The 22,402-nt window shown below is 44.5% G+C and overlaps 1 protein-coding gene across 4 annotated transcripts in view; it reads right to left on the bottom strand.

Annotated features, from left to right (window-relative positions):
* Window positions 1–22,402, bottom strand: part of LOC137598592 (epidermal growth factor receptor substrate 15-like 1) — a 78,661-nt gene that overhangs the window by 39,380 nt on the left and 16,879 nt on the right. For all 4 annotated transcript variants that reach the window (XM_068318914.1, XM_068318916.1, XM_068318915.1 and 1 more), the window contains exons 7-12: window positions 22,144–22,269; window positions 21,992–22,051; window positions 19,481–19,723; window positions 17,125–17,282; window positions 16,752–16,908; window positions 12,502–12,564 (exon numbers count right to left, since the gene is read on the bottom strand). In XM_068318914.1, coding sequence (XP_068175015.1) covers window positions 12,502–12,564; window positions 16,752–16,908; window positions 17,125–17,282; window positions 19,481–19,723; window positions 21,992–22,051; window positions 22,144–22,269 — 807 coding nt within the window. The remainder of the gene's footprint in view (window positions 1–12,501; window positions 12,565–16,751; window positions 16,909–17,124; window positions 17,283–19,480; window positions 19,724–21,991; window positions 22,052–22,143; window positions 22,270–22,402) is intronic.

The following is a 22,402-nucleotide window of genomic DNA, read 5'->3' as shown; positions in this document are numbered from 1 at the left end:
TCGGAAGGGAACAGAAGCATCTCAAAAGCAAATGTCCTGTCGGCATCAACAAGAGTGCCCCAGAGCCCAAAAGCCACATTAAGGGCTTCAAATGCATCGAAGGGGGACAAAAGTTCAAGAAACAATTCACCTGCCACTAAACCCAAAAAGCAAGTAGAGTGCCTTTGCTGTCAACAAGAACACTTCATATATAGATGTGAGAAATTTGCAGCAATGCCCCTAGAGGAAAGGAAAACATTTGTCATTGACAATAATATGTGCTTTGGTTGCCTCAGAGTTGGCCACATCTTCAGAAATTGTAGACAGAGGGTCGTTTGTAATATTTGTAGGCAAAGACACCCTTCTCCACTTCATGAAGAACGTCCTCGAGGAGAAATGACCGAAACACCGACACAAGAGGAAAGTGTCTCTACTGTTTTATGCAATGTGAGAGTGAACAACAATGATCGAACCTCCATGATTGTTCCAGTGTGGATCTCTTGTACAGCAGAAAACAGCCCAGAAATCTTAGTCTATGCACTACTAGACACACAAAGCAGTAATACATTTATTGACCAAGATATCTGTGAAAAAATTAAAGTAGACACAGAACCTGTCAACTTGTTGTCAACAATGACCGACAGGGGTTCAATAGTGGACTGCCAGAGAGCAAAAGGACTAAGAGTCAGAGGGTATCTTTCGCAAGAGTACATTGAACTACCACCCACATACACTCAAGAATATATCCCACTAGAGCAAAATAGTATTCCCACTCGTGACACAGCAAAGGAGTGGATCCACCTCCTCGGCATTGCAGAAGAGATGCCAGATCTATTGAACTGTCCTGCAGGACTCCTGATTGGCTATGACTGCGCAAGAGCCCTGAAACCCAGACAAGTGATATCAGGAAGAGATTATGATCCATATGCAGTCAAGACAGATTTAGGCTGGAGTATAGTAGGATCCATTAAACCTTGGATTACCTCGGAGGATGTTGAGGATGCAACAGGGGTCTGCCATCGAATCTCTGTCTGGGAGTTTCCTGCTATAACTCCTGCATCTGTGATCAAGGCATTGGAAACCAATTTTCTGAATACAAATCCGAAAGAAAGGAACGTATCTCAAGAAGACATCCAGTTTTTACAGCTCCTGAATCAGACAATCCAGCACAACAAGAAAGGACATGTTGAAATGCCTCTACCTTTCAGAAAACGTCCTCAGCTTCCAAACAACAAGCAGCCAGCTATAGTTCGATTGAAGCATTTAAAAGGGAAAATGGAGAAAAGTCTCAAATACAAAGAAGATTATGTGAAATTCATGACTGGTGTACTTGCAGATGGTGATGCAGAAGAGGCACATGACACTCCAAAAGAGGGTAATACTTGGTATATTCCACATCATGGGGGTTACCACCCAAGGAAGCCCGGGAAAATTAGAGTTGTTTTCGACTGTTCTGCATGGTTTGAAGGCACCTCCCTAAATGATCACCTACTCACAGGACCTGATTTAACTAATGCTGTGACAGGAGTGCTGTGTAGATTTTGCGAGCACCAAATCGCGATCACCTGTGACGTTGAGAAAATGTTCCACCGTTTCCATGTCAGTCAAGAAGATCAGGGTTTCCTGAGATTCCTATGGTGGGAAAATGGAAACACAGAAAAAGAGCCTAAGGAATATCGTATGCGAGTGCATATTTTCGGAGCCATATTATCTCCAGGATGTGCTAACTATGGCATGAAATATCTTGCCAGTACACATGAAAAGGACTACCCATTGGCAGCTAGCTTCATTCAAACAATTTTCTACGTTGATGATGGGCTCATCAGTGTTAATTCAGTAGACGAGGCCAAAAGGCTGGTCAATGAAGCACAAGAACTTTGCGCCAAAGGAAAACTGCGTTTACACAAATTTGTGTCCAACATCAAAGAAGTCTGGGATGCCATCCCAGAGATTGAACGTGCAAGTGTAAAGGATATAGATCTGAACTACAATGAGGTTCCCATGCAGAGTGCACTTGGAGTGAAGTGGAATGTACAAACCAATGCATTCTCATTTAATGTCTCCATTAATGAGAAGGCAGCAACACGACCAGGAATCCTGTCTACAGTTGCAAGCGTGTATGACCCATTAGGGTTTCTTTCTCCCTACATTATGACTAGAAAAATAATGCTTCAGGAGATGTGCAAGCGGGGTGTTGGCTGGGATGAACCCCTGCCCCCTGAACTACAGACAAAATGGCAAACATGGCTCAATGACTTGAAGAACCTTCAAAATATACAAATACCAAGATGCATCATACCTGAGAACCTTGGCACGATCCAAAAAACTGAGTTGCATCATTTTTCAGATGCCAGCAGTAACAGTTATGGGCAATGTTCATACGTCAGGATTGTTACTGATGAAAGGGTACATTGTGCGCTCATCATGGGTAAGGCCAGAGTGGCCCCCACAAGCATTGTCACCACACCACGCCTTGAGCTCACTGCAACTACGGTTTCTGCTGCAATAAGTAGCGTCCTGAGAGAAGAGCTTGAACTTAAGATAGACCAAGAGTTTTTCTGGACAGACTCACAGGTCGTGCTCGGGTATATCAAGAATGAAGCCCGACGCTTTCATGTGTTTGTTGCTAATCGGGTCCAGAGAATAAGAGACCAACAGATCTAGGACAATGGTTCTTCATTGAAACTGGTCAAAATCCAGCAGACCATGCATCTAGAGGTCTCAAGGTGGCAGACTTAATTAATTCAAATTGGTTCACTGGACCTAAGTTTTTATGGGAACGACACATTGTCACAAGCCAAGAATCCCCAGAACTTCTTATGGGTGACCCAGAAGTAAAGACCCTGAAGAAGGATGCCTTGGAGAGAGACAGCTTCCTAGACAAGTTAAGATTAATTGATTGGGATAAAGCCCTTAACATTATTGTTAGAATTCAAAGACTGACAAAAAGAGACCCATCAGGACCCATTCGTGTTGAGGAGAGAAAAATGGCTGCTATTGCACTTATCAAGGCAGCACAAAGACACCCCTTTGAAGAAGAGCTGAAATGGTTCAGTCAAAAATTGGCTAAACTACCAAAAACTCACAGGATGTATCAACTTGATCCTATCCTTGAGAATGGACTTCTCAGGGTTGGAGGCCGGTTGAGGAAGTCTTCATCTGCTTCATTTGAGTTGAAGCATCCAGTAATTCTTCCTAAAGAAGGCATTGTCACACAACTAATAACCGACCACTATCACAAGAAAACACAGCACCAAGGCCGAGGGCAGACACTGAAGGAACTCAGGGCCAGCGGATACTGGATAATAGGTGCCAGCAAGGTAGTGGCCAAGCATATTAAATGTTGTGTCGCTTGCAGAAAGGTGCGTGGACCGACTGAAGTTCAACGTATGGCAGATCTGCCTGTTGACCGAACAGAGTCCTCACCCCCATTCTCATATGTCGGAATTGACTGTTTTGGCCCCTTCTACACAAAACAAGGAAGGAAGAATCACAAGAGATATGGTCTGTTGTTTACATGCCTGAGCTCCAGAGCCATCCACATAGAAATGTTGGATGATCTCACTACTGATGCATTTTTAAAAGCTTTGAGATGCTTTATGACAATTCGAGGAACAGTGAGACAGATCCGCTCCGACCAAGGTACAAATTTTGTTGGAGCAAAGAATGAGTTGGAGAAAGGTCTAATGGAACTAGACAAGGAGAGGATTTCTACCTATCTGGCGAGAAAACAGTTTGACTTCCACATGAATGTTCCTGAAGCAAGCCACATGGGAGGCGTTTGGGAACGTCAAATACGGACAGTCAGGAGTGTGATGAGCTCTGTCCTGGCTCAAGCCACAGGAAGACTAGATGACTCCACACTGAGAACATTCTTCTGTGAGGCCACGTCGATAGTGAACAATCGGCCACTCACCACAAATACAATCAACGACCCTCAGAGTGTTGAACCTTTAACACCAAATCATTTACTCACAATGAAGACCTCTATGCCCCTTCCACCTCCTGGCAATTTCGTCAGGGAAGATTTGTATGCCAGGAAAAGGTGGCGGAGGGTTCAGTACTTGACGGAACAATTCTGGAGCAGATGGCGCAAGGAATACTTGACCAACATAAGCCTCAGACAACAGTGGCATGCACCCAGAAGAAATGTGCAAGTTGGGGATGTAGTAATTCTGAAAGAAGACAACATTCCGAGGAATGAGTGGAAACTGGCTACAGTTGTTGAGATAAATAAGGATGATGATTGTCTGGTGAGAAAGGTTAAAATCCAAATAGGACAAAGAGATTTAGGAAGGAAAGGCGAACGCCTTAAGCAACCATCTTGAGCGTCCGGTTCATAAATTAGTGGTACTAGTTGAGAATAATTCCTAAACAATTACTGAAATGAAAAAATAAAAAATGAAACAAAACAAAAAGAAAAACAGACGTCCTAAACATAAAATAAGGTCATTTCATAAGTTTTTCCCAGATTTGAAATGGTGTAGGTTGATCACCAGTGTATGAAAAATTACTTAGTTAATTATGAAAAGATTTGTTTGTTTTGTAGCTATCGCAAATCTTTGTAATTTTGGTGGCAGTGTTGCTGTCCATAGGTGTTCATTACCACAGAGTGGAATTTCTTAGTTTTCTTTTGTCTTGTTAAAATGCTGTAAATAGTTTGTTTTGACGTTTACCTTTGTTTGGGAGGAGTGGCGACATCTACTGGGAAAACTTTTATGTTGTACTGACCAGCTGCACTAATCAGTAGTTTACCTGCCTAATTGATTTAAGGGTGTGGCGAGGTTTGCTCTGTTTGAAGCGGTGCAATAGAAGTGCAGTCTAAATAACGGAGTTTATTTCTGTACTTTTACACACGGCGCACATTATTCGGTACATGGTTGTTAACGGAAGCAAAAGGCTGACTGTGGTTGAACTCTGTTGTACTACATATTAAAATTTCTAAAAATACACCAACATTATTTTTAAATATGTTTTTGTTTCTTTAATTTTTGATGTGTTCTAAATCCCTGAAGTCCTCGTCTCCGGTCTGCATTGAATATCTCGGTAGTTTCTCCACCGCTGACTGTCTGGTTTCCAGGTGTCTGTCCGGAATGATGCCGGCTTTAGAGAAACATCGGACAAAAGTCTTAGCAGACACGTTAGTCCAGGATCCACGATCCACCACATATTGTGGGGGTGTAACTCCTCTGCACTGCCCCCAGTCCTGGTAAAAGTGTGTTCACGTCTCTCATCCATCGTTCTACGATGCCCCAGCTTAACTCTAAAGGCTCTGTTCACACCGATGTCCAGCGGGTGGAGGTCTTTCGTTGTGTCGTAAGCGTGTCTCTTCGCTGACGTCATTGTCGGGGGTCTTCAGCCAATAAAATGTGGTTAACAGCATACCTGCAGTACAGTACCGGTATATACCCTCGCGTCATGTTCTCTGATTGGTCCATCGCTGCCGGCGTACGTAGTGACGTAATACGTCCTCTGTCGGTGGACAATGGTCGATCTGGAGGATCGCTGACTGACGTCACACAGAAACATTTCTACAGATTTCTGAACTCAGTGAACACAGAAGATGCTTCATGTCAGAAGGAGCAGCGTTGGTTTTTGAGACATTTTAAGGCTTTTAATCGCGTCTTATGGTGCGCAAAATACAGCACCTACATATTTATATTAAAAGGAACGTTATTAACTGGTTCAGGAACTTTATTTTTTTGTTCTAACCGGTTCAGGAACGTCAGTTTATGGGTGAAACGCAAAACTAGAAACGGTATAATTCCGTTTTTGTTCGGAACGAACCGATTGGCAAAAAATTCTGGTTCAAAGCCCTGGTTTAAATTCATTCACGGCAATCATTTGTAGTTCAATTAAAAAACATTTTGGGAAAATTTTAAATAAAAAAAACCCCAAAATGGACTTGGCTTTCTCCTAGCTACGTGCTAGCTTGTTGTGATAGCAACAACACTAATATGCCGAAATGCATAACTGGTTGAAAACGGGCAGTGTGTCCGGTATTAAATCTGGGAGAAATGAAAGAGGACAGGATACTTTGGCCCAACTGAGAGCTGTGAGGTCTACCAGGATGAAGAAACCCAGCAGGAAAAAGAGAGTGATGATGACGAGACAGGGAAACTGAAAATGAGGAGCACAGAACACAGAAAACTCACCCGGACACTTCATCGGGAGAAGGGGGTAAAGAACACAATGAGACTCGTACTCGAAAGAGAAAACATGATGTTGAACTTGGGCCTATGTTATTTTGATTCTTTGTGGCGGAGTAACATGTTTATTACTATTTAATAACTGTTAGTTTGTTAAATAGGCCTATTTGTTACATAGTAATAACTGCTGTTCATCACTCATCTGTATTCGGCTCGCTCGGCGACCATTTTGACTTAGAATATTATTATTGTCATTTTTATATTGTTACTATTATTCACCCCACCGTTTCTAAAGTGAGAGATCATTAGGCCCATTATTGATCAATCTATTCTGTGTTAACAGGAGCCTATATTATTAAACTTGATATCTACGTATATGGCTATAAAGACTACGCCTTTTTTTTTTTTTTCATGTTTCGGGCATTGGGGTGCATCAGCTACGTCGGGAATTACAAATGGGTGCGCGGCCTGAAAAGTTTGGGAACCACTGGGATAGAATATTTAAAACCACAAATAAAAACCTGCCCACTAAAGACCTCTCCATGGGCGGTAAAAACAGTTTGTAGAAAAAAGAAACAGAGGTAAAAGATGGCGACGCTCATAAAAACAGTGAAAAACAGTCTCACTGTTGTTACCAAAACGACGTCTGTCCTCCATTGAAGGGTTGATGACGGACACAAAAGAGTTCTCGGGCAGGATTCCATGGAGGATCCTCCACTGGCGGTCTCCATATTTCCTTGTTAGCTGAGGTTTGACCTCCATGACGGTCTTGTTTGGGGATCCAGGACCAAGTTTCTCCTCAATGGAGTGTCAGTATGATCCCTTAGTTTGATCTTATCCAATGTTTTCACTATCAGCCTGTAGAGGGCTCTGCCTGAAGCCTCCTCCAGGGTGGCAGACGGTCCAGGATCCAGCATAGGTCTGGAGCAGTCTTTAAAATCCCGAGCCAGGGAAAGGGTAGGAAAGGAGTCGTCACTGTTTGGGGAATTTTGTGTACTTGTCTGATCCCTGAAAGGAAATTAAGAGCACATTCTAGAATTAATTCCTCTAGTTTGAAGAATTTACTAACTAGTGTGCTCTTAATTTCCGTTTGGAGATCAAACTACTATACAAAATAAAATAAAAAAATCTTAATCAAATGCATGTGTGTACAGGCACTACTACACAACCACACACATGCTTACAAGGGGGCCTGTAGGCATGCAACGGGAGGTAGAGTGGCGGGCAGCTCCTTCCTGGTGCGCCAAAATTGAGCCTCTAGGGGCGGACGGCACCTTGCTCAAGGGCAGGTGCTTGGGAGGTAAGCTGACACCTCCCAATGTCAGCTCACACTGGGCGGGAACAGGAATCGAACTGCCGATCTTGGGAACATTGGACGACCCATTCTACCGCTGAGCCACTGCCGCCCCCTAATATGTTCCCCTCCTGAAACCCTTTTAAGAGCAGGCACTCGTGTCCCGTTAGTCTCTGCCTCCAGGTTGTTCAAACGTTTCAGGATGCACTGGGCCAGAGGTCTCCAGAGTGTCCTTTGGTCTTGCCCCCCTCTTTAGGAAGGAAGAGGACACTCTGAGGAACCCAGTGCATTTTGTCCCAACAGAAATCAGGTAAAACCATCTGTACCTGAGCCAGGAGAGACTGGAGGGTCAACACAGGCCAGCCAGTGCCACAGGGGGGATGAGACCACATTGTTGATTATCAGGGTTCAGCCTTAAAGGACATTTTGGGACACTAACCCTGGGACACTTCCACTCTTCTAGCCGACCTTTAACCTTTTCAAGGACACTTTGCCAGATTTTTATCATGTAGGTCTCATACCCAATGAACACCCCCAGGTACCTCAGGCCTCCCCTTCTCCAAAGTAGACCACCTGGGAGCCTGAGTCCATCCTCCAGCCCCTGCCCCACCATCAAAACCTTGCTCTTCCCCTAGTTCACCTTTGCAGAGGAGATAAAACCAAAATTGTTAACAGCTTGAGTGTTTACTAAAACAATGAGGTCGTCAGCGTACACTGGCAGTTGGGCGACCCAGGGAATCAAACACCTTAGAGGCTGTGTCTCAGTTTACTGAGCAGAGGCTCAATGGCTACAGAGTAGAGCATCCCAGAGAGAGCCCCCCTGCCTTACCCCTCTGTGAATGCTCAACGGAGCACTGAGACCACTGTTTATCTTCAGAACACTCGCAGTGTCACTGTAGAGAACTCGCATCTTAGCTATAAAACCTGGGTTGAACCCGAAAGTCTGCCATAAGTACTGGTCTCCAACCCAGTCAAAAGCCTTTTCCTGCTCTATGGATTTGAGACCAGTGTCTACAGCCAATGAGCTGGAGAGTTCTAAAAAATCCCGAATTTAAGTGACTTTGTCACTGATGAGCCTGCTGGGCACACAGTATGTCTGGTCAGGGTGGCTGATGGACGCCATTGTCTCCTTCATTATCAATTCAATTCAAAACTTTCTTTCCCCAAGGGGCAGTTGAAAGCACATAAAGCAAGATTGGTGTAAAAAGTCCAAATGTACAAGGTAAATATAAACATCCATCCATCTTCTACCACTTATCTGTAGTCGCGTCGCCGGGGCAGCAGCTTTAACAAGAACCCCCAAACTTCTCTGTTAAAGCTTAGCAGGTCTATCCAAAGGTTTCCTCCGCCAACGGACCCAACTCACCACCAGGTGGTGATCAGTTGACAGCTCTGCCCCTCTCTTCACCCGAGTGTCGAAAACACATGGTCGGAGGTCAGATGATACGATCACAAGATCAATCATTAACCTCCGACCCAGGGTGCTCTGGTACCAGGTACACTTGTGAGCATCCTTGTGTTCGAACATGGTGTTAGTTATGAACAATCCGTGACTAGCACAGAAGTCCAACAACATAACACCGCTCGGGTTCAGATCAGGGAGGCCATTCCTCCCAATCACGCCCCTCCTAGTGTCTCCATCATTGCCGACGTGTGCACTGAAGTCCCCCAGGAGAACAATGGAGTCCCCTGCAGGGATCCCATCAAGGACCCCATTTAGGGACCCCAAGAAGGCTGAATACTCTGAACTGATATTTGGTGTGTATGCACAAATAACAGTCAGAGTCGCCCCCCCCCCCCACCACAGCTTTAAGGCGTAGGGAGGCTTTTCGGGCTTATTCCGGCTGGGCCCCTTGGCAGACCCGGCCACCGGGCACTCGCTGACCGGCCCTCCGTCCGGGCCTGGCTCCAGAAGTGGGCACCCGGCTTCCTCCGGGTAGGGTCACTTGTCTCCCATCTTGTTCTTTCATGGGCTCTTCTGAACCATTCTTTGTCTGGCCCTTCACCTGAGACCTGTTTGCCTTGGGTGACCCTACCAGGAGTAAAAGACTCCTGACAACATAGCTCCCAGGATCCTCAGGGCACACAAACTTCTATACCATGATAAGGTGATGGTTCCTTGGAGAACCAAACAATAAACAGAAATATTAAATAATAACATAAATATCAATACAATGTTTATATTAAATAATAATTCAAAACCTAGTTAGTTTAGAACCTAATTTGTTCAAAACCTAGTTGGTTAGTTAATTATTGATAGATAATAATAATTTAACAGAAACAGTGTAAGAAAAACAGTGTAAATGTAAACACAGAAACTATAGAGAGACTGAGCAGGAGTTTAGGAGGGTAACAGCTCTGTGTTCTACAGCCGGGGCAACGGAGATGGTGTTGTGACAGGTGTAGAATGTGTGATGAGTCTTGTAGGATTTTATTGGCCAGCTGGAGTGATTGTTTCTCATAAATGGAGGACAGGGATCTGGTTGAAATTCCAATGATTTTAGAACAGACGTCCGTGATCTTTTCCAGGTGGTTTCTGTTCTGAAGGCTGACAGAGTGGATCCAGCAAGTCATGGAGAATGTGGAGACGCTCTCAATGAAGGAGTAATAGAAAGCCAGCAGGATGTGTTTGTTGACGTCAAAGGAATTGAATTTTCTTAGGAGGTACTGTCGCTAAAAACATTTTTTGATGATCTCATCTGTGTTAGAGGGGAATTTCAGCATTTATGAAAAATAGTGCCCAGATATTTACTCCTCCACCTGCTCCACTGTGTTCCCATGAATTGAGGTGATGGATGCAGCAGCCAGCTCCCTCTGCTTGTTAGAAAAAGTCACCACCATCTCTTTGTTTTTGCTAATATTCAGCTCAGGGCATGAGCTTTCACACCACAAACCGCTGTAGAGCTGGTCCGTGATGCTCTGAGGGAGCTGAGAGCAGGGACAGGAGAACTGTGTTGTCAGCATACTTCACCAGCTGACACTGGGATTGGGTGGATCTGCAGTCATCCGGGTACAGGATGAAGAGCAGAGGTGAAAGCACGCAGCCCAACGAAGGCCAGCGTTCTGGACAGGATTTTATAATCACTGCACAGCAAAGATACCGCTCTCCAATTTTTCAGGTCTCCAATTTTCTCCCTTTTTTGGCAGCAGAGTGTTGACGGCTCTTCTACAAGTCAGAGGCAGTCTTCCTTCTTGCAGACTTTAAGTTAAAACCTTGTGCAGGTCTGGCCCTAACACTGACCAGAATGATTTGTAAAAGTTGATGGGGAGGCCGTCTATCCCTGGAGTTCTGCCACTCTGTAGGCTCATCAGAGCCGAGGTCAGCTCCTAAACTCAGGTCTGCCTCTCGTTGACAGCTTCTCCCTGTGCTTACCTGAGGGAGACCCCCGAGGAAGCTGCTGTGCACCTCTGTGTTTGGTGTCCCTTCACTCGTGTACAGGTCTCTGTAGAAACCAACTACACACTTTCTGATCTTAGATGAGTCTAAGATCTCATAGCTGCTGTCTGTACGTAAAGAGTGAATGACGTTGTTTTCCCATTTCTATGCTCCAACCCAAAGAAAAACTGAGAAGGAACGTCCATCGCTTACATATCCGGGAACCGACACCTGACCAGGTTGGCTATAGCCTCCTTTTTAGATTTGGGGGAGTCTAAACACCCTCGATCACCTGTGGACTCTGCTAAAGACTGCAGTTCTATTATCTCGGTCTCCGGGTCTCTCATATACTGGGTTACATCTCTAGTCCCACCACTGCTGAATACAGTTGAAGGCAGGTTTACTCTCTCTGTGAGATGCCCAGAAAACCTTGATAGCAGTTTTAAAAACCTGGTCATTTAAAAAGCTGGAGGTAAAGTGCCAATAGGCACTTTTACCGGTACCTTCTTTATAAAAACAAAAAGCAAGAGAGATAGTGATCATAAAACCCACAGGCTGGATGTGACATTTTAAAAAAATGTTCACCTGATGATTAAAACAGTAAAAACGGTCCAATCTGGCCAGAGACAAACCATTTGCTCTAGAGTGGCTCCAGCTGTACTGCCTCTGGTCTATGTTAAAAACCCTCCAGACATCAGACAGCTCGTTTCTCCAGCTGTCTGATTCTGTGGGACGAGGCAGGATGAGGCTCAGGATTCCTGTCCAGGTTCAGATCATTAGTGGTGTCTTTAAAACACCTGAACTACCAAAGTCTGCAATGTCATAACTTGGATATAAATAAAAACTTATGTACGAATTGGAGCAAGAGTTTTCCTAAATATGTCTATATTTTATTCTGACATTGTTTGATCATTAAATGTTAAAACACAAAAAAGATCTGAGTATTACCACCTAGAACTCCCATAGGCAGTCATTTTGATTGCTCAGACATTATTTGTATATAATTTGGATATTAAAATATCCAAGACTAAATTGGTGGAATAGATAAAAAGACATCAGGACATTAAATTAAAACTATAATGATTGAGTGTTTTATTGACTTAATTGACACAACTTAGCTTCTCTGCAATTACACATCCAAACTCAAACTGTGAAATAAAAACAATTGTATCCTGCTTCAAAATAGGTTGGTGTCATAATTAGACCTTAACAATAATTATCATCTGTCATGAACAATCCAAAATGCTGTGGTGGCTGCCAGCCAGCTGGAGACACTGTTATGATGCTAAGTTGTTTTGCTTATGGCTCCCAATCACTCAGTCATTACAGATAACCTTTGGGAAAATATCACCACTGACAACTTCTTTAGTTCTCTTGAACTGGTCAGGGCACTAAAGGCCCAGAAACTCAGCCTGGTTGGTCCAGTGAAAATATAATTGTGGACTTTTGGAGAGACAAGTCAGAATCCCTGTTCCCTACCCAAACCCTGAACATTACAGCCTGAGAGGAGGAAGAAGAGATGGTTTCTTTCTTAACTGATCATTTATCTCCACCCAAACTGGGGTTTCTCATGCTTATGTGAACATATACTGTATGTTCATGCTCTATTTCATTATAATATGTGTAAATAGGTATTGCAAATGGTACAATTGAAGTAACTGATTTATAGTAGAGCTGAGGAAAGAAAAGAAGTACAGACTCACCCGTCTCTTCTCAGACAAAATGGACAGCTCTGTCCCCACTGGAGTCATGTATCCTGACACAGTCTGTGGCCAAGAAGAGAAGACGTCTTCCTATTAGTATGACTAATCAATGCCCATTGTTAATACAACCAACTCTAAATGGAGTTGTAATCTCATTCATGAAAACAAGTTATTCTGTAAACGTTACAGGTACAATAGTAACTTTAAAATGACATGAGGCTAATTATTAGCACCTTGACTGATGTAACCAAATCCTATTCCCTGCAACGTTTCTTGTGTAACTTCAATATAACTCCAGATGAATGGATGCCAATTATCCTTCAACCTCTCAGTGAATGCATGAATGAATGAATGCTTTAATAATCCCAAAAGGAAATTATTTGCCTCTGCTAAGTACACATTAACTCATACCCCCCGATGGCACGGGGCAAAAATGAGTCTCTGTGGAGGAGCTGCTGCCGCTGAAGGAACTCCTCTGCTGGGAGAAGGTGGTGGTGGTGGTGGTGGGGTATTCATGATAGCCCTGACTTTGGACATGGTCCTACTTTCCAGAAGTGTCTGCAGAGCCCAGGTTCTGACCGACGACTGAACCTGCTCTGAGGATGAGTCTGTTAAGGCACCCCTGGCCCCACCACCCCAACACACAATGCCATACGACAGCACGCTGGACATTAGACTGACACAAACATACTAAGAACATACAAAGGAGCTCAGGACAGATGTTGAAGGAGGCCTTCTATTCAGGAAGTACATCCTGCCCCTTGTACACACAGTCCATGTTGAATAATACAATTGTTCTCCAGCTGCAGTCCCAGGTGCATAGGTTTATACCACCACGACAATTTAACATCATCACAGACTTCTGTAAGAAAAAAAAAAATTATTTAGAAGAAATTTTATTATATTACAGTCACAAAATTTATGTTTGTTTTTTAATAATATTATATAGCAAGTCTAGTAAGGAATATAGTAAGTAAACTTTTCTATTATTATACCCTGTGATGACCACCCTAAAAAAGTTTAATTTTAAATAAATCTGAATGCAGGACACACTTGTATAATTTAAATGAAATTGGTTGTGTAACAATGTTCTTGTGGTTCTTGTTTGTGTTGTCCGTAGGACACATTAGAATGTAACACCACTGGGGAGAGCGATTCAGACTCCAGTCAGCATGGAGACTGCTTTAACTGTCCATTTTGTATAGTTTAGCTTGCAGACAAACATAACAGAGTGAAACAGGTTGTACAGGTGCTTTCAGGTGCTGTTGTTGATGAACTGAAGCTGATGACCAGCCACACATAGTAACAGACACACCTCATCACTACTCTTCTTCTTCTCCTTTTGACTTTTCCCTTCAGGGGTCTCCACAGCCAATCAGTGTCCTCCATCTAGCCCTGTCTTCTGCATCCTCTTCTCTCACACCAACTACCTTCATGTCCTCTTTCACTACATCCATAAACCTCCTCTTTGGTCTTCCTCTAGGCCTCCTGCCTGGCAGTTCAGAACTCAGCATCCTTCTACCAATATATTCACTATCTCTCCTCTGGACATGTCCAAACCATCTCAGTCTGGCCTCTCTGACTTTATCTCCAGAACCTCTAACATGTGCTGTCCCTCTGATGTACTCATTCCTGATCCTATCCATCCTGGTCACTCCCAGAGAGAACCTCAGCATCTTCATCTCTGCTACCTCCAGCTCTGTCTCCTGTCTTTTCCTCAGGGACACTGTCTCTAGACCAAACAACATCGCTGGTCTCACCACAGTTTTGTACACCTTTCCTTTCATTTTAGCTGAAACTCTTCTATCACACATCACACCTGACACTTTCCTCCACCCGTTCCATCCTGCCTGGACACGCTTCTTCACCTCTTTTCCACACTCTCCATTGCTCTGGACTGTTGACCCTAAGTACTTCAAATCCTCCACCTTCTTGATCTCTTCTCCCTGTAACCTCACTCTTCCACTTGGGTCCCTCTCATTCACACACATGTACTCTGTCTTACTGCGGCTAACCTTCATTCCTCTCCTTTCCAGGACAAACCTCCACCTCTCTAGCTTCTCCTCCACCTGTTCCCTGCTCTCACTGCAGATCACAATGTCATCTGCAAACATCATAGTCCATGGACATTCCTGTCTAACCTGGTCTGTCAGCCTGTCCATCACCATAGCAAACAAGAAGGGGCTCAGAGCTGATCCCTGATGCAGTCCCACCTCCACCTTGAACTCCTCTGTCACACCTACACACACCTCACCACTGTCTTACAGTCCTCATACATGTCCTGCACCGCTCTAACATACTTCTCTGCCACTCCAGACTTCCTCATACAATACCACAGTTCCTCTCTGGACACCCTGTCATTAGCTTTCTCCAGATCTACAAAAACACAATGCAGCTCCCTCTGGCCTTCTCTGTACTTCTCTATCAACATCCTCGTAGATTGGTGGTCGTTGTTAACCCGGGCCTTGATCGATCCAGTATGGAAGTGATAGATTTGATTTGCATGTTTAATTTGGCAAAAGTTTTAGGCTGGATGCCCTTCCTGGCACATCCCTCTGTATCTCTCCGGGCTTGGGACCGGCACAATAAGACACTGGCTTGTGCCCTCACCACTAGAACATTTTTGTTTTGCAGTGACACGCCTCAATCATTTCAGACACACATATTTCAGTGTTTATACTTTCACACCAGGACAGTTCACATCATGTTTGTGTAAACTTCTCTTTCTTTCCCTTGGAGTTACCTGGAGTTTTATTTACTGGTGCATTAAAGGCGTGGCCAAGGGCTCTGATAGGCTGCTGTCAGCCATATTGGACTGCACCGCTGCTGTGTCATGGGGGGGATCTGGGGATTTACATCAAGTTTTGGCCAGTGGAGAACATAGTGGCCATTTTGCTTCCCCCTGATTATTTTCAGTTTGACCTAACTTATTCTTAAGTTCCTCTGTTTGATTGCTTGGCAGGTCAGTTTTGTTCAGTGATGTCCATTCATTTGTTGCTGTGTCACATCCAGAAGTTCTCAGATGACACAGCTATTATGGGATGTATCAGGGACAATGAGGAGGAGGAGTATAGATGCCTGGTGAGGGACTTTGTTGACTGGTGTCACAGCAACAGTCTGCAGCTCAACACCTCCAGAACTAAAGAGCTGGTTGTTGACTTCAGGAGGGACAGACCCCAACCCAGACCAGTTCTGATAGGAACGGAGGAGGTGGAGGTTGTGCAGACCTGTAAATATCTTGGGCTGTGGCTGGACAACAAGCTGGACTGGACCAGCAACACGAGGCAGCTGGACCAGAAAGCTCAGACAGGATGTACTTTCTGAGGAGGCTGAGGGCATTCAATGTCTGCAGGAAGCTCCTGTGGATGTTCTACCAGTCTGTGGTCCCCAGCGTCCTGTCCTTCGCTGTGATGTGTTGGGGAGGGAGCGTGACCAAGGCGGATCTCTCCAGGATGGAGAAGCTGATCAGGAGGACCAGCTCTGTGGTCGGGATGAAGCTGGAGCCTCTGGCAACGGTGGCAGAGAAGAGAACCTTGGACAAACTGCTGGACATCATGGACAATGTCAGCCACCCTCTGCACACCGTTACCAACAACCAGAGGAGCCTGAGAAGCCTGAGCAGCCAGAGGCTGAACCCCCCCAACATGAAGGACCAACAGACTGAAGAACTCCTTCAACCCTGAGCCATTAAACTGATCTACTCCTCTCTGGGGGAGGTGAAGAAGAAGAAAGTCCACACGAGAGCCGAGGGTTAACTGTCTGACACACTTAATACAGTTGTGTCACTATAAACACTGACCAGGGAGCAGTTTGTCCTCTAATTCTTATGCAAATAAGAGAAATATTTTTTTGTTTGTTTGTTTTTTAGGACTGTCTACAGAAACCAAAAAACACTGCAGTTCAATTCAGATCAGATTGATTGGATTGATTGAACAGGAAGCATGTAGCGCGACAAATGTTTTACCCAAAAAACTTTATATTGCCTGTCATTCAAACACACACACACACACAGACACAGACACAGACACAGACACACACACACACACACACACACACACACACACACACACACACACACACACACACACACACACACACACACACACACACACACCTTTGGAAATCATGCATTGATAACAGAAAGGCCAACACTGATGTGTGGAGACCAACACCACCCTCTGAGCTCTGTAAGAACATAAATCTAGATCCATCACGGAGCTCTGCTGAACATTTCTGTCTGTGGGACCTACTGGAATGGGCGTGCCTCTCTCAGAGGGGGGTATCATGTCAGCAGTCAGTGACTGTGGGGGGTCGATGCCCTTGCTGACTTTCTGCTGGATGAGATGCATGGCGAGGACAAACTGCTCCCTGGTCAGTTTGCCCATCTGCCTGGTGTCGGCCAAAGACCTGCAGCAAAGAGAGTCATGAAGGGCAGTTTATGAGAGCATTACCTGTTCAAAACCAATTAAAAACTATAAGAGTAATATCACAGATTTTTTCTTCTATAAGCCCTTTTCCAGCAACTCTATGAGTTACAATCTGTAAAACCTTAATGAAGGTTTAATGAACAGGAAGTGGCGCTATGCGAACATTCTAAGGAATAAAACAGTGAACAATCCCTACCATATATGGGCAAGGACATTCTGGGAGAGGCCGGACTTTATGAAGATTTCCTTGACTTCGTGTCCACTGACGAAACCATCCAGATCGGCGTCAGTCTTCAGGAAGATGTCGTCATAGAGACCACGGTCCGACAGCGGGACCACCCACGTCCCGCCATGCTGACAGAGGTACACGTTTCTTTATCAGACTGATTCCATCATTCAGCTACAAGATACAGCCTGGGTTCAGCTTTACTGTACAGAGACCTGTTCTCAGTCAATGCCTTCTGGAGTCTTTTCAAGGGGATCAGTCTGCAGAGTGTTACGGAAGATAAGAACCCCACCCCGGGGTAACAAACTGTGTCCTGTTGGGCTCCAACTCACAGAAACACATGAGTCTTTAAACGATATTCTCCTCGCTCAATCGAACCACCTCCAGGTCCTGGCAGTTCGTCATACATGTCGTACGATTGACAACAGGGACCATCCTTACATGTATTCCTTGGCCCGGAGCAGATGGTGGTCGTCACACCTCATCCATCAATCAGACGTATCATTTCCATTCCACTGATTACCCATAGAGCACAGCAGACACTCAACGAGACACTATTCAAATCTAAGAAACCATGCATCACACACTTATAGGACTGAAAATGTACTAAACGGTTACTGAACACCCTCTAAGCTAACAACTGTACACTGCGTTTTGAGCTGATGATTATTTTGCATTACCAAACTGGTTCCACTGCTGATGGGATGTAAACGTGGGACACAGACGTCTCTAGATCATGGAGGAGAGGAGAGCAGTCACAACTACTAAACACCAGAGTGGAAGGTTTCCCAGTGTGGGACCCCCACTCAGGCCTGGTGTCAGACGTACAACTGGATCATCTACAGGATACGGCAACACAGGAACAGAAAGCATCCAGTAATTTATGATTCCGGTTCAGAGGGGACCAATCACAAGTTAACATATTGATGGGACAGCAGTAACGTTATAAACCTGACTGCTTTGCTAGCCGTACTCTCTGACTGAAACCCGTGGCTGAGGTCAGACACAACTAAAATCTTCCATTCATTCATCTTCCAACCCGCTTAATCCGCTAACGCAGGTCGCGGGGGACCCGGTGCCTATCCTGGCAGTCTCAGGGCGTGAGGCAGGGGACACTCCGGGCACAACACCAGTGTACCGCGGAGCCACATAGAAACAAACAATCATTCACACACACACTCACTCCTACGGTCAATTTGGAACGGCCAATCAACCTGAAGCGCATGCTGTTGGAGGTGGGAGGAAGCCGGAGAACCCGGAGAGAACCCATGCAGACACGGGGAGAGCATGCAAACTCTGCACAGAGCGGGACTCGAACCCGGGTCCGCCGTGTTGTGAGGCGGCAGCGCTAACCACTGCGCCACCGTGCCGCCCACAACTAAAATCATTTTATAAAATAAATCATGTTGTCTGTTCTTTTCTGAAGGAGGATTTTTTAATTTAGTTTATATATATATATATATATATATATATAATTTTTTTTTTTTTCAGCTGCTTCCGGAGTTCACTCTCTCTTTTACGTTTCCAAACATTTTCAGTGGACGGTGAATGTATGCTTCAGGCAGGTCCAGACTCTTCAGTAGTGATGGTAGATGAGGCGTCATGAAGCCCCACCACACATTACAAAACTGTATGGAGACTGTCCACACTGTCACTACATACTGACACCTACTGGTCATAAAAGTCCCTACAGGTGACCCTGTTGACTGAACTGACACTGATTTGATGGCCTAGTATATACAATAATATAAGTCATTGTATTTTATACCACATTATTTTATACCTTCATTTAAAATTATAATACATTTATTTTTAGATACACTCATTGAATAAAGTGATTATGTATCCTTCCATGAAAATCTACGTGAATGTTTGTGGGCCCTGAGTATTTTATGAAATTTTATTTTAAAAAAGTGTTTCCAGTGTTTCAATTGAGTTGTTTTTGTGCCAATCACATTGTTAATGATAAACACATTTTATACAGTATCCCAACATTTTTGGAAACTGGTTTGAAACTTCAAAAGGGAAATAAAATTAGTATCAAGACTGATTTAATGTTCATTTTATTTATTTTTGTTTGTTCCTGTAAAAGCCGTAGATGTAAACTCCTCGTTCCGTCCGTTTGTTCCTCATTTGTACTGCTGTTCATTTCTTTGTGGTTGACCAGTGAGGAATGACATTAATGAAGTACAATCTGTTTTTGTTTTTTTGACCGATAAAGTATAAAGAAAAGATTAAAACTATCACACCTGACACAACCTCTACTGAACCATATCAGTCGTGGTCAGTACTCATTTTATGTATATAAAGAGTAACCCTTCACTACCTGTCCAGGTTTGAGCGTGTGTTTGGGCGACAGGCTGCCGGTGCTGTTGAGCGAGTTCATGCTGCCGTGGGAGGGTGTGGAGCGCAGGGAGTCTTTTGGTGGTGGGGGGCTGGTGGGCAGGCCGGGCACGGAGCTGGCTCCTGACACCAGACTCCTCTTCCTCTTCAGCGGGGGGATGAGTGCCGACGGGAGCAGGGCTGGGACCGGCTCCTTCTCCAGGGCCCGGTACACCAGGTGCATGGCCTGAAGCACACGCATGACTAATGGGTGAAAATACAGCTTTGGCACCAATAACAGATCACAAACACACACAAGGAGCATTGTGGGTACTACATGGATTGTCCCAGTCCAAACAGAAACCATAGCTGGACAGACTGTTGGTGCTAGCAGCTAGTTTCACTCACAAATGGTTGTTTTCTGTGTCGTTCTGCTGTTTGGACTCTCTGCTCACAAACATGAACATTGTTAACAGTTCTGACTCTAGAATGATGTGAACTGGAGTCCGTTAAAGGTTTTTCTGCTCCTAACATAGCCGATGTCTTAGGAAGTATTGTTCAGGCAGATGGCCGTGATTGGTTGGGCGCTTGATTGACAGGTAGTGGGTGGAGTTGATGACAGCGTGAGTCTTTTCAAGTGAGCTTATTCAAATATACAGTATAGGTGGGGGGATATACTGTATACCTGCATATTTTATATATATATATATATATATATATATATATATATATATATATATATATATATATATACACACTGTATATTTGAATAAGCTCACTTGAAAAGATTCACGCTGTCATCAACTCCACCCACTACCTGTCAATCAAGACTGTCTATATATATATAAGCTGGCCAAAGGAGGACATAGAAGCCACAGACATCAAGACGAGAAAGCTCCTCACCATGCATGGAGGGTTTCACCCCAAGTCCAGCACCCTGAGGCTGTACACTAAGCGGAAAGAGGGAGGCCGAGGACTAGTGAGCATCAGGGCCACTGTCCAGGATGAGACATCAAAAATCCAAGAGTACATCAGGAAGATGGCCCCAACAGATGAACTGCTCAGTGAATGCCTTAGACAGCAGAAGCCTGAGGAGGAAGAGGAGGAAGAGGAGACAACATGGAGGGACAAGCCCCTACACGGCATGTACCACCGTCAGATAGAGGAAGTGGCTGATATCAAGAAGACCTACCAATGGCTGAATAAAGCTGGACTGACAGACAGCACAGAGGCGCTGATCATGGCAGCACAAGAACAGGCCCTAAGTACAAGGGCAATAGAGGCCAATATCTACCACAGTAGATCTGACCCAAGGTGCAGGCTTTGTAAAGAAGCCCCAGAGTCAGTCCAGCATGTGGTAGCAGGGTGTAAGATGCTCGCCAGCTCAGCATACAAGGAGAGGCACAACCAAGTAGCTGTGATAGTGTACAGGAACATCTGTACCCAGTATGGACTAGAAGTACCCAAATCCCAATGGGACATACCACCGAAGGTGGTTGAGAACGACAAGGCTAAGATCCTGTGGGACTTCAGCTTCCAGACCGACAAACAGCTGCTGGCTAACAAACCGGACATAGTGGTGATGGACAAAGAGCAGAAGAGAGCAGTGGTGATAGATGTGGAGATTCCAGCTGACGCCAACATCAGGAAGAAGGAACACGAAAAGATTGAGAAATATCAAGGGTTGAAAGAACAGCTGGAACAGATGTGGAAGGTTAAGGTTAATGTGGTCCCCGTGGTAGTAGGAGCACTTGGGGCAGTGACCCCCAAACTGGAAGAGTGGCTCCAGCAGATTCCTGGAACAACATCTGAAGCCTCAGTCCAGAAGAGCGCAGTCCTAGGAACAGCTAAGATACTGACAGAACCCTCAGACTCCCAGGGGTCTGGTAGAGGACCAGAGCTGGAGGATGACACAGATACCACCCCACAAGGGTGAGAGGGACATTTTTTTATTTATGTTTGTACACCTCTACACACACACACACACACACACACACACACACACACACACACACACACACACACACACACACACACACACACACACACACACACACACACACACACACACACACACACACACACACACACACACACACACACACACACACACATGTATAGTGAGAGTGAAAAGATAATTTCCCCAAGGGGACAAAGTTTATTTCTTCTTCTTCCTCTTCTAACATCAATACAAGTTTTAAACTCTAGTATTCAATAATTTATCAATGACTGAATTTGCACTGATGAGCTTCAGCTGGTTCAAGATGAATTCCTATCAATATATAACTCTGTAATACAAGTAAACTAACATATCCAAAAGGGGGAGAATAGAGAGAACTTGAAGTGTGACCTAGTAGTGCACAAGCCCAAACTGAGCATTTTCATAAAAACACAGGCGCCAATACGCATATTTATAATTTTGCAATTTACATATAAAAGAATCACACTGTTTGTATCTTTAAACATCAACATTTAAGTGTGAATACACCAAATGAAAGTAGAATAACATGCATACCACTGCAAACTCATCTTTGTCGAGATGTCCGTCTTTATCGATGTCACTCAGGTCCCAAACCTACAAGCAGGACAAATGAGAGCTGAACAATAACAGACTCACTTCAATAATTGTTATACCTCAGAAGAATAAGCCAAACTGGAGATCAGTACCTTCCCTAGAACATCCAGGGGAAGCTTGGAATTGATTAAAACAGGTTTGACCTTGTCTCCTGACAACAGGCCATTGACTGGCGCCAAACTTTCAAAAATCCCATCAAATTTACTCTTCTCATCCGGCTGCAAAACAAAACACGTAATGGTATCAACATTATCATATGTAAATAATGAAATAACTAAACTTCAACTGGTTGACAAAGGCTGTGGTTCACGAAACATCAGTATAAAGCGATCCCTGCTGTGCAGCATTCCA

The sequence above is a fragment of the Antennarius striatus genome, chromosome 7 (genome assembly GCF_040054535.1).
Source record: "Antennarius striatus isolate MH-2024 chromosome 7, ASM4005453v1, whole genome shotgun sequence".
Classification (NCBI taxonomy): Eukaryota; Metazoa; Chordata; class Actinopteri; order Lophiiformes; family Antennariidae; genus Antennarius; species Antennarius striatus.
The sequence above is the reverse complement of the archived record's forward strand: the minus strand, read 5'-3'. Positions and strand labels throughout refer to the sequence as shown.